The sequence below is a fragment of the Pan paniscus genome, chromosome 1 (assembly GCF_029289425.2).
Source record: "Pan paniscus chromosome 1, NHGRI_mPanPan1-v2.0_pri, whole genome shotgun sequence".
NCBI classification, from domain to species: Eukaryota; Metazoa; Chordata; class Mammalia; order Primates; family Hominidae; genus Pan; species Pan paniscus.
Window position 1 is genome coordinate 93,582,488 of NC_073249.2, and position 14,118 is coordinate 93,596,605.

Sequence of the window (14,118 nt, forward strand, 5' to 3'; positions counted from 1 at the left end):
GACTTTCTTCCCTGTGGGTCGCCCCAGTCCCTAGATGAGACGGTTTGGGTCAGGGCCAGGTGCACCGTTGGGTGTGTGCTTATGTCTGATGACAGTTAGTTACTCAGTCATTAGTCATTGAGGGAGGTGTGGTAAAGATGGAGATGCTGGGTCACATCCCTAGAGAGGTGTTCCAGTATGGGCACATGGGAGGGCTGGAAGGATAGGTTACTGCTAGACGTAGAGAAGCCACGTCCTTTAACACCCTGGCTTTTCCCACTGCCAAGATCCAGAAAGTCCTTGTGGTCTCGCTGCTTTCTCCTTTTTTTTTTTTTTCTGAGATGGAGTCTGGCTCTGTCGCCCAGGCTGGAGTGCAGTGGCACGATCTCGGCTCACTGCAAGTTCCGCCTCCTAGGTTCATACCATTCTCCCACCTCAGCCTCCCGAGTAGCTGGGACTACAGGCGCCACCACGCCCAGCTAATTTTTTGTATTTTTAGTAGAGACGGCGTTTCACCATGTTAGCCAGGATGGTCTTGATCCGCCTGCCTCAGCCTCCCAAAGTGCTGGGATTACAGGCGTGAGCCACCACGCCCGGCCTGCTTTCTTCTTTCATGAAGCATTCAGCTGGTGAAAAAGCTCAGCCAGGCTGGTCTGGAACTCTTGACCTCAAGTGATCTGCCTGCCTCAGCCTTCCAAAGTGCTGAGATTACAGGCATGAGCCACTGCACCCAGTCCGAATGTGGCTTTTTTTGTTTTGTTTTGAAACAAGGTCTCACTGTTGCCCAGGCTGCAGTGCAGTGGCGTACCTCAGCTCCACTGCAGCCTCAACCTCCTGGGCTCAAGCAATCCTCCCAACTGAGCCTCCCCAGTAGCTGGGGCTACAAGTGCATGCCACCACGCCTGGCTATTTTTTTTTTTTTTTTTTTTTTGAGAAGGAGTTTCATTCTCGTTGCCCAGGCTGGAGTGCAATGGCACAGTCTCAGCTCACTGCAGCCTCCGCCTCCTGGGTTCAAGCGATTCTCCTGCCTCAGCCTCCTGAGTAGCTGGGATTATAGGCACCTGCCACCATGCCTGGCTAATTTTTTTTGTATTTTTAGTAGAGATGGGGTTTCACCATGTTGGCCAAGCTGGTCTCCAACTCCTGACCTCAGGTGATCCGCCTACCTTGGCCTTCCAAAGTGCTGGGATTATAGGCATGAACCACCGTGCCCAGCCAGCCCAGCTAATTTTTGTGTTTTTTGTAGAGACAAGGTTTTGCCTTGTTGTCCAGGCTTCTTTTGTTAATTTTAAAATCAAACCCCCACAGGCCTCTGAACATAGGCCAGATCCCTCAGGGTGGTGCTTTCCTTGCTCACTGCTGTTCTCCACCACTGTCTCTAGCTGAAGGCCTCCTCTCCCTTCTCTCTCCCCAGAGCTCTCAAAGTCTGTGGAACCGCCTGTCTGTGTTGCTGAATCTGTTGCCTGCTGCTGGTGAACTCCAGGAGTCTGGTGAGTGGGTCCCTGGCACTACCCTCCTTTCTTTTCTCCCTCATTGTCCCCACTAAGCCCATCTCCCCTCCCCATAACCCAGCCCTTGGGGTAAGGAGGTTAATGGGATTCACTGCCAGCCTCCCTAGCACACAGCAGTCATTGTGTGGTCTAGGCCTCTCCGGTTTCCCACCACAACACTGCTGTACTGTGGGCAGGTGGCCTGGTCAGCAAGGGAGTGTGCTCCCTGGGGAATGCAAGGGCAGAGTGAGAGGGCCCTGGGAGCCAGACCTAGCTGCTGCTGTTGCACTGATGCCTGTGGTCATTGAGAATTGACTTTGACCTACCAAGTTTGTTTGTCTGGCTCATCTCCTACCACCTTCCAGCTGGAAAACTCCACCTGCTCCTACCTGCTAAGACTTGCCAAGGGCTATTCATTCATCCTGAGCGCCTCCTCTCATTTCCATCCCAATGTAATTGTCCCTGCTGTCAGGAAGCCTTCCTGACCTGAGCCATCCTTGTTCTTCCTGAGCCCCTCTGCTCTGCCTGACTGGCTCTTATGTGTCCATCTCTCTTTACTTCACTCCCTCCGTCTCTCCGCACTGTCCTAGGGTATGTCCTGCCTCATCATCTCATCAGCCTGATAATTCCTAAAGGGAAGGGTTATGTCTCTCTGACTGGGAGTTCCCACAGGACAGATGGTCTTATGTGTCCTTCTTCTGCCCAGGCCTGGCCTTGTGTCCTGAGGTCCAAGATCTTCTTGAAGGTTGTGAACTGCCTGACCTCCCCTCTAGCCTTCTGCTCCCAGAGGACATGGCTCTTCGTAACCTGCCCCCGCTCCGAGCTGCCCACAGACGCTTTAACTTTGACACGGATCGGCCCCTGCTCAGCACCTTAGAGGAGGTAAGGACAGCATTTCTTATGCCACAGCTCTGTTTGTCAGTCACAAACAGCAGCAAATGGGTTCAGATCTGGGGAGGGAGGGGGCAGGATGCCCTCTTCCACCCAGACAGGGACAGTGTCCTTGGGGCTACAGGCTGTGCTTCCTTCTTCATTCAGTGAGCCATTTTAGCTTTTTTCCTGCCTTGGCAGTCCTTCTAAAGGTCTGCCATTGGTAGTTTCTACTATTGTAGAACAACCACCCCCTTCCTTTCTCTGCCTTCTGTAAAGGGCAGAACAAATAGTTATTAGGGCTTCGAAATCTTTATCAGTCTGTTTTCTAACTCTGGGCCCAGCCTGCTCCGAGCTGAACATCAAACAATCATAGAAAGTTAGAGCTGGAAGGGAATGTGCTGCCCGCTTAGTCCAGCAGCTTACACCCTTAAATCTCCATCACCACATGGGCCATCTGGGGGCAGCAGAGGGAAGTCAAGCAGACAGGCCACCCAGTCCTGACATACATAAACCACCTGGCTGCTCCCTCCAACCAGAGCTGCTTGGCTCTGTTTTATATTTTAGAGTTCTAGGTAAGATTTTTATTTGAGAGGGAAGAAGGGTTTTACTGACCACAAAAATAAGTTGGGGCCAGGTGCAATGGCTCACCTTTGTAATCCCAGCACTTGGTGGGGGGCCAAGGCAGGTGGATCGCTTGAGCTCAGGAGTTTAAGAACAGCCTGGGCAATATGGCAGGACCCCATTTCTATCAAAAAATAAAAAAATTAGCTGGGCATGGTGGTGCGCACCTGTAGTCCCAGCTACTTGGGGGCCGAGGCAGGAGGATGACTTCAGCCCAGGAGGTAGAGGCTGCAGTGAGCTGTAATCACACCACTGCACTCCAGACTGGGTAACAAAGCGAGATTCGTCTCAAAAAAATAATAAATTGGAAAATGTGATCTAGTTTGGTCCCCTGGAGCATATGAGAAGCATTAGGAGAGAGATGGTATTAGAACCCAGGTCTCCTCACTTCCAGCCCAGTGTCCTTTGCTCTTGTTTCTTAGCCCAAGTCCTGGTTTTCTGGTCCTCCTAGGAGTTTTCTTGCTGTACCTACTCGTTTTCTGGCAGTTAGAGGCTCTGGGCCTTAGTGTTTCTCCTTCCCACCCCATAGACCACAAATCTTCCCCTGGAGCCCTTGTTGGCTGAGGTGGCTGGGCCAGCAGGGAGGTGGGAGGGTGGGAGTGGAGGGTCCTGGAGGGCAGGGTGGGTCTAGAGGGCCCTGCTCAGCAGCGCTGGGCTCCTGTATCTCCCCACAGTCAGTGGTGCGCATCTGCTGCATCCGCAGCTTTGGTCATTTCATCGCCCGCCTGCAAGGCAGCATCCTGCAGTTCAACCCAGAGGTTGGCATCTTCATCAGCATTGCCCAGTCTGAGCAGGAGAGCCTGCTGCAGCAGGCCCAGGCACAGTTCCGAATGGTGAGTCAGGCCTTCCCCTCCCCGTCAGCTCTGCTCCCATTGGGCTCACTGAGAAACCAGGGCAAGAGGCTCAGACCCTCTGGTGGTCTCCACCTGAAGGACATAGTAAGATGCCTAGGGAGAGGGGAGGGGAGGCTGGGAGGGAGGCCTGGGAAGGACTAAGGGATGGGACTGATAGACAGGGACTGAGAGGGTTTTTTTTTTTTATGAGATGGAGTCCCGCTCTGTTGCCAGGCTGGAGTGAAGTGACGTGATCTCAGCTCACTGCAACCTCCGGCTCCCAGGTTCAAGTAATTCTCCTGCCTCAGCCTCCTGAGTAGCTGGGACTACAGGCGCACGCCACCACACCCAGCTAATTTTTGTATTTTTAGTAGAGACAGGGTTTCACCATGTAGGCCAGGATGGTCTCGATCTCTTGCCCTTGTGATCCACCTGCCTTGGCCTCCTAAAGTACTGGGATTACAGGCATGAGCCACCACGCCTGGCCTGAGAGGGGCTTTGAGCAGAGGCTGCCTAGCTCAAGACCTGTACCCAGACTGACCTGGGGTTGAGGCCATCTCTGTCACCTTTTAGTCTATGAATTGAGCAAGTCACTTAACCTCACCACGCCAGTTTCCTTGTCAGTTATGTGGGAACAAACAGAATCCACTTTATGGAGTTTTTTGAAGATGGAATGATAGTGGGTATGAGGTGCCTTGCACATTGTCTTATGGCACATGTGTGTGCTTAGCAAATGCTCCCTCTGTTCCCTTTCATTCAAGAGGGATAAAGACTGAGGAATAGAAGGGAGTGGAGGGCTCCTGATATAAGGGGCCATGAAGGAACCTTCCCATCCCAGACATGGTCCCATCCCACAGGGGCCCCAAAGGGTGGAAAGTGGCCTGTGGTACCTCTTTTCCATCCAGTAATTCATTCCACGAATATTTATCGAGAGTCCATTTTGTGCCAGACATGACAGTATTCTAGGCACTGGGGTTATAGCAGTGAACAAGACAGTCCTTTCTCTTGTGGGCAACAATCTGGTTTTCACAGTGGGGCCTGCACAGCCTTGGGCATGTTTCCCAACACACCACCCTGAGCTAAGTGGCACCAGAACATTTGGGGTGTTAGTGTCTGGCACAGGAAGTATGATGTGTCTCAGCAACCCCTCAGGGTTTCTTCTTCATCTCAAGCCAATCCCCTCCTCCACATTCTTCCTTTGCACCTGTCCCAGGGCCAGTAGCTTCCACACCCTGTCTGAGTGCCATTTCTTGTGGGCATTCTGCTTGGCTGGAAAGGGGCAAAAGCTCCCCAGAAACTCCCTTCCTTACTGTCTGAAAAACAAGCACATTTTGTTAAAAACAAACCTTTGTTAAGGCTTTTATTGCTAGTCCATAGAGGAAGACATGGGGAGGGGGTTACAAAAATAATTATGGGGAAGTTAGACAGCTTCAAAAAATGTTAGGAGTTTTTGCAGGCATTTCCTCTAGCCTAAAGCTCTTGAAGACACTCTTCCTGTGGGGGGGTAGGGAGTACCTGCAAGCCCTTCTCATGTGGTGCTAGACTCCACATGCCAAGATAGACACAGGCCACGTTGCTTGCTGGGGCTGCCTCCTCCTCTGCTTGAGTCACAGGCTTCCACCCCGAAGGGCTTATCCCCAGCCCAGAGGAGTGTTGTCGTTATCACATTTATCAAGAGTTTTCTCTGTGCACAGCCTGGTTTGCATGTGACATCTCAATTAACCGTTGCAGCAGCCCAGTGAGGTAGGTGCTTGCATCCTCCATTTTATAGATAACAGTAGGCTGGGCTCTGTGGCTCACGCCTATAATCTCAGCACTTTGGGAGGCCAAGGCGGGCGGATCACTTGAAGTCAGGAGTTCGAGACCAGCCTGGCCAACATGGTGAAACCTCGTCTCTACTAAAAATACAAAAAATAGCCGGGCATGGTGGCAGGTGCCTGTAGTCCCAGCTACTTGGGAGGCTAAGGCAGAATAATCACTTGAACCTGGGAGGCAGAGGTTGCAGTGAGTGAAGATCGTGCCACTGCACTCCAGCCTCGGCGACAGAGCGAGACTCTGTCTCAAAAAAAAAAAAAAAAAAGGAAAAGAAAAGAAAATGTAGAAAGACAAAGGAATATTCCCAAGATCAGAAAGTATAGTCGGTGGTAGAGCCAGGGCTCTGGAGTTGGACACACTATGAATTTCTTATCCTGGCTCTTTTCTGCTGCTTTAGAGACTTAGCTTCTCTGTAGGCCAAGTGGGCACTAGGAGTTGCGGGGGGTGTAGTACCTGCTGATGGGACTTCTGAAGGTAGGCTTTCCCTCTGAGGAACGCGTAGGCCTACATCTGTTTGAAATGCTGGGTTGGTAATGTCAGAGCCTCATATTAGCACAGCTCCATCTTCTTGGGTCCAGGCGGATCTCACTCACCTACACTAGTTCTCTGGGGGAGCTTTTACACAAGTGCCCCCATCCCCCTCTCTTGAATATGGAGTTTCACAATTACCATTTTAGTCTAAAAGCAACTCATTGGCTTGATTTCTGCAGTGGGAAGAGGGAAAGTTTGTCTCTGGTGCCTCCCTTGCTTACCAGTTTGCCCACAGGGCCTGTGAGAAAATGGCTGTTAGGTTGAGGCTGCAGTGAGCCAAGATCTTGCCGCTGCCCTCCAACCTGGGTGACAGTGAAACCCTGCCTCAAAAAAAAAAAAAAAAAAAGAAGATGGCTCTCACCTAGGCTCTGGCCTTCTGCTTCCATTCTTTCATTTGTTTACATTGTTTCTCAAGGGGACACTCTTGGCACTTTGGGCAGGACAATTCTTTGTTGTGCAGGACTCTGCAGGGGGTTGGGAGTGGATCTTGCAACTACAGATGTTATTCCTCTTTCCCTAGTCTTCCCACTAATGTCTGTTTTCTCTTTGTAATCCAGTCCAGGACCCACAGTATGTTTGACTGTCATGTATCCTTAGTCTCATGCAATCTCTGACAGTTCTCAGTTTTTCCTTTTCTTTCCTGATGTGACACTTTCGAAGAGTACTGGTCAGTTATTTCATAGTGTCCCTCAATTTGGGTTTGTGTGATGTGGTCTCATGATGAGAATGAGAATTTTTTTTCTTTTTTTGAGACAGGGTCTTGCTCTGTTGACCCAGGCTGAAGTGCAGTGGCACGACCATAGCTCACTGCAGCCTTGAACTCCTGGCCTCAAGCAATTGTCCTGCCTCAGCCTCCTGAGTAGCTAGGACTACAGGCATGCATCACCAAGCTTGACTGATTTTTAAAATAAAAAATATATACTTTTTTTTGTAGAAATGTGATCTTGCTATGTTGCTGAGGCTGGTCCCAAACTCCAGAACTCAAGCAGTCCTCCTGCCTCGGCCTCCCATATTGCTGGGATTACAGGCATGAGCTACTGTGCCTGGCCCCAAGATTAATATTTTATTTAATTCTTATTTTTATTTTTGTATTTTTATTTATTTATTTTCTTTGAGACGGAGTTTTGCTCTTGTTGTGCAGACTGGAGTGCAATGGTGCGATCTTGGCTCACCACAATCTCTGCCTCCCGGGTTCAAGCGATTCTCCTGCCTCAGCCTCCCGAGTAGCTGGGATTACAGGTGTTCGCCACCACGACTGGCTAATTTTTATATTTTTAGTAGAGACGGGGTTTCACCATGTTGCTCAGGCTGGTCTCGAACTCCTGACCTCGTGATCTACCCGCCTCAGCCTCCCAAAGTGCTGGGATTACAGGCATGAGCCACTGTGCCTGGCCCCAGTTTTTGTATTTTTAGTAGAGGCAGGGTTTCACCATGTTGGCCAGGCTGGTCTCGAACTCCTGACCTCGGTCTCCCAAAATGCTGGGATTATAGGCGTGAACCACTGTGCCTGGCCCCAAGATTAATATTTTATTTTATTTTATTTTGTTTATTTATTTTGAGACAGAGTCTTGCTCTGTCACCCAGGCTGTAGTACAGTGGCTCTATCTCGGCTCACTGCAACCTTTGCTGTCCAGGTTCAAGCAATTTTCCCTGCCTCAGCCTCCCAAGTAGCTGGGATTATAGGTGCCCGTGACCACACCCAGCTAATTTTTGTATTTTTAGTAGAGATGGGGTTTTGCCATGTTGGCCAGGCTGCTCTCGAACTCCTGACCTTAGGTGATCCGCCTGCCTTAGCCTCCCAAAGTGCTGGGATTACAGGTGTGAGCCACCGTGCCTGGCCAAGATTAATATTTTAAAGCACCACTTTGATGATGCCACTTTGGTCATCAAAGAGTCTTCAGTGGGCTGGGCGCTGTGGCTCGCACCAGTAATCCCAGCACTTTGGGAGGCCAAGGCGGGCAGATTGCTTGAGCCTCAGGAGTTTGAGACCAGCCTGGGCAATATGGTGAAACCCAGTCTCTACAAAAAATACCAAAATTAGCCAGGCATGGTGGCATGTGCCTGTAGTCCCAGCCAGTTGGGGGGCTGAGGCAGGAGGATCATTTGAGCCCGGGAGGCAGAGGTAGCAGTGAACGGGAATTGTGGCACTGCACTCCAGACTGAGTGACATAGTGAGACCCTGTCTCAAAAAAAAAGAAAAACATAATAAAAAGAGTCTTCAGTGGCTCCCCATATCTTACAGGATAAAGTCCCCATCCTTAGCCTCATCTTTTAGACCATACTAAGGAATTTGGGCTTTACCCATAATACAGAGGAAAGGCATCAGAAGACTTTTAAGCAGGGCTATAATGGGCATCAGATGGTTTTTAAAAGATTGCCTTGGTTGTAGGTGGAGAAGAGGGATTGAATTAGAGGCAGAGACCAGTACGGTGGTTGTTACAGTAGTCAAGGAGAGGTGTTGGCTTAGACTAGGGTTTCACAGTGGAGGTGGAAGGATTTGCATGCTGTTTAGGGGGGCACAATTGACAGGACAGGGAACCTGATAACTTCTGGGGCTGAGAGAGAGGGAAGATTCAAAGCCAACCCTGAGCTTTCTGACTTGGGCAGACTGGTTTATTTACTAGGCTAGGGAACACTAGAGGAAGAGATGCAGGTTCTGAGGAGCAGATGGGGCTGCTGAGTAGGCAGTTGTATGTGTGGGTCTGGAGCTCAGGATGGTCAGGCCTGGGCTGAATCTGCAGATTTGGAAGATTTTGGCAAGTGGAGGGGGTTAGAAGGTGAGGAAGTGCATGGGTAGGATCTCCTGGGAAGGGAGACCAGATTGAGAAGAGCAGAGATTGAATCCTGAGGCACAGCCAGGTGATGTCCTGCATGGTGACGGCACATGGCTGTCTGCTTCCCCTCCCCTGCAGGGCCTGGAACATCATGACCTGCATCGGGTTGGTAATGGAAGTTGTTCAGAGTGCAGTGGAAGAATATTTTTTCTTCCATGCCTCTCCTCCCCTCATTCAGCAGCAGTGCTAGAGAGTGACTTTGCATGAGGTCACACTGAGACCCCAGGAAACCCTCTTGGTCTTCCTGATCACTGGAGAAGGGAAAATACACCCCAACTCCTTACAGCTCATTTTTTCCCTCATAGGCACAGGAGGAAGCTCGTCGGAACAGGCTCATGAGAGACATGGCTCAGCTACGACTTCAGGTAGGAAATCAGGACCCAAGTGCTTCTTCTGCACTTGGTAGAGCTTTTGTGTCAACACTACTGGCAGGTCTCCCCCTTCCGCTGTAGTCCCCCTGCTCTGTTGCCTCTGTGTCCCTCCGCCTCTCCCAGATGACCCTCCTTACTACTCACTCTTCACTTAGCCATTTGCCTCCTTTCTGCCTTCATTTCTGTCTCTCCCTCTTTAAGTCTTATTTCTGTTTACTTTTCCCCCAAAGCCATTGGTAGAGAGGGTCCTCTGATCCCCTTAACAACAGGAGGAGCCCCATAGAGCCACCTTGAGCACCACTCTTCCCCCGGCCTGGCTGCAGGGGTCCCCCACAGCTGTACCCACCTTGCCCTCTCTCACCAGCTCGAAGTGTCTCAGCTGGAGGGCAGCCTGCAGCAGCCCAAGGCCCAGTCAGCCATGTCTCCCTACCTCGTCCCTGACACCCAGGCCCTCTGCCACCATCTCCCTGTCATCCGCCAACTGGCCACCAGTGGCCGCTTCATTGTCATCATCCCAAGGACAGGTAAGTACATTGGAGAGGTAAGGAGACAGAGTATGACTAAAAGAGATTCTGGGCTTGGGATTAAGAGACCTTATTTGGGGCCCAGCTTATATGCAGTAACCTTGGTCAAGTCTTACTACCTTTGTGAACCCGTCACTTCATCTGTGAAATGGACATAATCCCTATTCTGCCTTACAAGACAGTTGGGAGAAACAGAAAATGTAAGTGAATATAATGTGAAAGCACTTGGCAAATTGCCAAGTATATTGCTGGCAGAAGGTCATGTTTTCAGAGAACTTTGGGAGCCCTCTAGGGAGCCAGGGTCCCTTCTCTGCCTGAAGAGTGTACTGAGGTGAGCTCAGATACTTCCTCCAAGCCCCTTGTCACAGCAGTCTGAGCTTATCTGTTTTGTCTTTCCCTACCTTGCCCACCAGTGATCGATGGCCTGGATTTGCTGAAGAAGGAACACCCAGGGGCCCGGGATGGGATTCGGTACCTGGAGGCAGAGTTTAAAAAAGGAAACAGGTGAGTGCGGCCTGGCTGGACCTGTGCTGAGCCCTGGGTCTGTCTTTTGGACAACACATGCTTATGAAAGCCTCTTGCTCCCTATGGGTAAGACACATACATACCCGTCTCTACTCACAGTTAGCTCACTGCCTGGGGAGTGATACCAGAGATAATTAGAAGTCAAGGTTGTAGCTGCTGAAATAGAGGGTGACCAAAGGGATCAGGAGCCCTGTGGGGAGCACTGAGGTGCTGTCCTTCCTCTGGGGCAAGCCTGTGATCAGTACCCACTGGGGAGAAGGGAGCAGACCTCCCTCCCCCAACTTTAGACTGTGAACTCCTTTATAGGAATTTCTCCTGCTTTGGGGTTGGGACAGGTGATCAGGTTTCTCAGAGTGTGAGGGCCTCATCCAGGCTGCCCAGGGGCTTCCCACCTCCCTGCTGAGCTGAGGGAGTGGTGAGACCGAAGCCAGCCAGGGAGGGGCAGCTGGCAGCATGTGCAGATGCTCAGCTGGTACAGGCCTGCCCTTCTGGCCTTTGGGGCTGGAGGAGAACTAGGCAGAGGGTGTAGGGAATAAGGAGAAAGCTTCCCTCTCCCTGTTAGCTGGCCCACCCCCTCCTCTGCATCTGCTCTGGCTGGCCAGGAAGCTGCACAAGGCCTGATTGTTCAGACCTTGTCTCCAGAAGCCCTGACTTGAAAAGCATCTGCTGCTTCTCTCCTCCCAGCTCCTCCCCTGAGAGGAACCAAATAATTGATGTTATCAGGAGGAAAAGTGAGCTGGGCCCAGCAGCCAGGAAGCCACTTAAGAATGGCTCCAGAGCTGTGGTGGGAGAGACATGTTCCCCAGCCCCGCCTGCAAAACCAGGCCCCCAGAGCCACAACAGACTGCTTTGTGTAAGGCACCCTGCCAGTCTCCTGCTCCTGACCTCCACTTGCACATCTCCTCTGCAGGTACATTCGCTGCCAGAAAGAGGTGGGAAAGAGCTTTGAGCGGCATAAGCTGAAGAGGCAGGATGCAGATGCCTGGTAACATTTTAGCCCTCACCCCTAGAACCTCAGGCCACCTGCCTTGCTCCTCCACGAGCATTCCTAGGGAGAACGGGTAGGGCTGGATAATTCTGAGGCTCCACACGTAGCCTGCCAGGGCCCTCCTGCAGGCCTCACCTTGCGAGGAGTATGAAGTTGCCGCAGCACCTGAGCTTTTCCTCTGCAGATGGGTCAGCTTCTTTGGGCCTTGCGATGCTCAGGCTTGGTGTTTTCCCTCAGTGCACCTTTGCCTGCTCCCCATAGTGTCTCCAGGGCCAGCTTCCAGGGCCCACTGCTGCTCACTGCCCTCCCAGCCCCCAGCTGCCCCTGTCCCCTGGAGATCCTGGTGTTTGGGCTGTGCTAATGCTGGGTCTTGGCCCATCTTCCCCTCTGCCCCCCATCCCCAGGACTCTCTATAAGATCCTAGACAGCTGCAAACAGCTGACTCTGGCCCAGGGGGCAGGTGAGGAGGATCCGAGTGGCATGGTGACCATCATCACAGGCCTTCCACTGGACAACCCCAGCGTGCTTTCAGGCCCCATGCAGGTGGGTCATGGGTGAGGTGGGGGGATTGTGGAATAGGGACGAGGTACCAGAGCAGACTCCATCCCCAGACCCTCCACATAGCTACCTTTTTTTCTCTTCCATCACTCTTTCCCCAGCGCCTCAACGATTTGCTCTTCAGTTCAGGAGGTCAGACCCTCTCCATCTTTCCTTCTCCCATTCCACAGGCAGCCCTGCAGGCCGCTGCCCACGCCAGTGTGGACATCAAGAATGTTCTGGACTTCTACAAGCAGTGGAAGGAAATTGGTTGATACTGACCCCCAGGCCCTGCAGTGGGGCTGACTCCAGATCTCTCCTGCCCTCCCTGGCAGCCAGGACCAGCACCTGTAGTCACCCCACCACACGCAGACTCATGCACGCACACAGGAGGGAGGCCTAGCTGCTCAGAGGCTGCAGGGAGGGCCCAGGAGCCGGCTGGGAGGGTGGGGTCCCTTTGTTGCCAAGACGTTAGGAAAGCGAGGAAAGTGCTTGGATTAGGAGAGTCTTGTGGGCCCCTGGCCAGCCTTCCTGCCTCAGCTCCCCTGCTGTCTCCAGGGGCAGGTGGTAGGCATGGGTACCTGCATTTCACTGGAGTGGGTTATTGGATCTCTGAGGGGAAGGAACAGCAGAAGAGGCCCTTCTTCCTCACCCAAGATGCAGGGTGGTTGGGGCCAGGAGTTTGGACCCTCTAGGTCTTGGGGGAAGAGCTGGGTAATACCTGGTGTCTGAGTGATTCTCTGCAGACCCTTCCCCTCCTCAAGGATCACCCATCCTCCTTTCAGCCCCCTTTATGGGGACCAGGCAGCTCTGGAGCCAGCCGCAGGGGCTGTTAGAGAAGCAAGGCCTGGAGTGGCCTGCACCGAGTAGCAGGGTCAGGGTTCGTGTGCTCCTCCTCCTGCTGCAGGGGCTGCACATCCCATTGCCCCACTTCTGCTTTGTGTCTCCCTCTGTCTAGCTTCCAGGGCAGGGAGCAGGCCCCACCTAGGGCTGCAGGCAGTCTGGCCTGTGCCAGCACGGTCTCCTGTGCCCACCAGCCCCACAGGTGCTGTGCTTTGTGCTCTTGGCTGCTGTGCTGGGACAGAATGGGATGCCAGGAAGAGAAGAAAGGGGGTGCAGTCTGAGGCCACTGCCCCCCTTCCTCTCTAAGGGAGGGCTGAAGACAAGGGGCCGGCATTCAGTGGGCAGCAGAAAGGAGAGGCCCCTTGAAGCTGCTCAGTCAGAGGCCCCCTGTCCCTCCTTTTGCCCTCCGCAGGACTGAAGACCTGAAGGGGCTGGCTTTTGGAGTGTTGAGGTGAATATCTGGGAGCAGAGACCATGAATAGCTCAGGGCAGTGAATGGCGCACCAAGAGCAGGGCTGTGTGTGGGAGGCTGCGGCCAGGATTGCCTCAGCTCCTCCCCCTCAGGCTGGGAGGATAGCACAGGCTAGGGGCTCGGGGTGGAGGGTCTCAGCTCTGCTGCCCCCACCCCAGTACTAGCCTAGCTTCCCAAGCTGTGGCTTAGAGGATAGTTGGCTTCCTGCCTCTCTCCTCTAAAATAGCAAGTCTGGGAAATCCTGGGGTGAGTGGAGTCACCCCACTCCCAGTTGCTGGCAGAGACTGAGACTAAAGCATCACTTAATAAACCCCCCAAGCCCAATCCCTGTCTCCTGGTGCCTGTCTGTACAGAAGTTTCATTGGGGGGTGGGGCACTGAAGATGGCATCCTGAAATGCATTTTGGAAAGGCTTCTTTGAAGTGGATGGAACAGAACAAGAAGCAGGCAATTTGAGTGAAGGCCCTGGAGATAGTTTGATAGGCACTGTCAAGTTCCTTGACTGTAAACTGAGGCGGTGCCTTTGCAGGGGTGATAGTGAAAATCTCCTGCCAGCAACATCGCTGCCTGGGGTTGGTTCGCTGTCACTAGCTGGGTCCTCTTCCTCAAGGGGGTGGGGAGGTGAGCCTTGAAACCAGCCTCTGGCCAGGCGTGGTGGCTCACGCCTGTAATCCCAGCACTGGGAGGCTGAGGCGGGCGGATCACAAGGTCAGATCGAGACCATCCTGGCTAACACGGTGAAACCCCATCTCTACTAAAAATACAAAAAAAAATTAGCTGGGCATGGTGGCGGGTGCCTGTAGTCCCAGCTACTCGGGAGGCTGAGGCAGGAGAATGGCGTGAACCCGGGAGGCGAAGCTTGCAGTGAGCCGATATCGCGCCA

General features: G+C 52.6%; 1 protein-coding gene across 8 annotated transcripts in view; it reads left to right on the forward strand.

Annotated features, from left to right (window-relative positions):
* The window catches only part of SMG5 (SMG5 nonsense mediated mRNA decay factor), a 37,351-nt gene extending 23,791 nt beyond the window's left edge, over window positions 1-13,560 (forward strand). For 3 of the 8 annotated variants that reach the window (XM_063604545.1, XM_008974523.4, XM_063604536.1), the window contains 9 exons: window positions 1,394-1,469; window positions 2,176-2,351; window positions 3,638-3,796; window positions 9,282-9,341; window positions 9,712-9,871; window positions 10,285-10,375; window positions 11,307-11,381; window positions 11,789-11,927; window positions 12,044-13,560. In XM_063604545.1, the coding sequence (XP_063460615.1) occupies window positions 1,394-1,469; window positions 2,176-2,351; window positions 3,638-3,796; window positions 9,282-9,341; window positions 9,712-9,871; window positions 10,285-10,375; window positions 11,307-11,381; window positions 11,789-11,927; window positions 12,044-12,196 (1,089 nt within the window). In that variant the 3' untranslated portion in view covers window positions 12,197-13,560. The remainder of the gene's footprint in view (window positions 1-1,393; window positions 1,470-2,175; window positions 2,352-3,637; window positions 3,797-9,281; window positions 9,342-9,711; window positions 9,872-10,284; window positions 10,376-11,306; window positions 11,382-11,788; window positions 11,928-12,043) is intronic. The other 5 variants (XM_003821053.5, XM_063604551.1, XM_034937506.3 and 2 more) reach the window with 3 other exon arrangements.
* The last annotated feature ends 558 nt before the right edge of the window (window positions 13,561-14,118 follow it).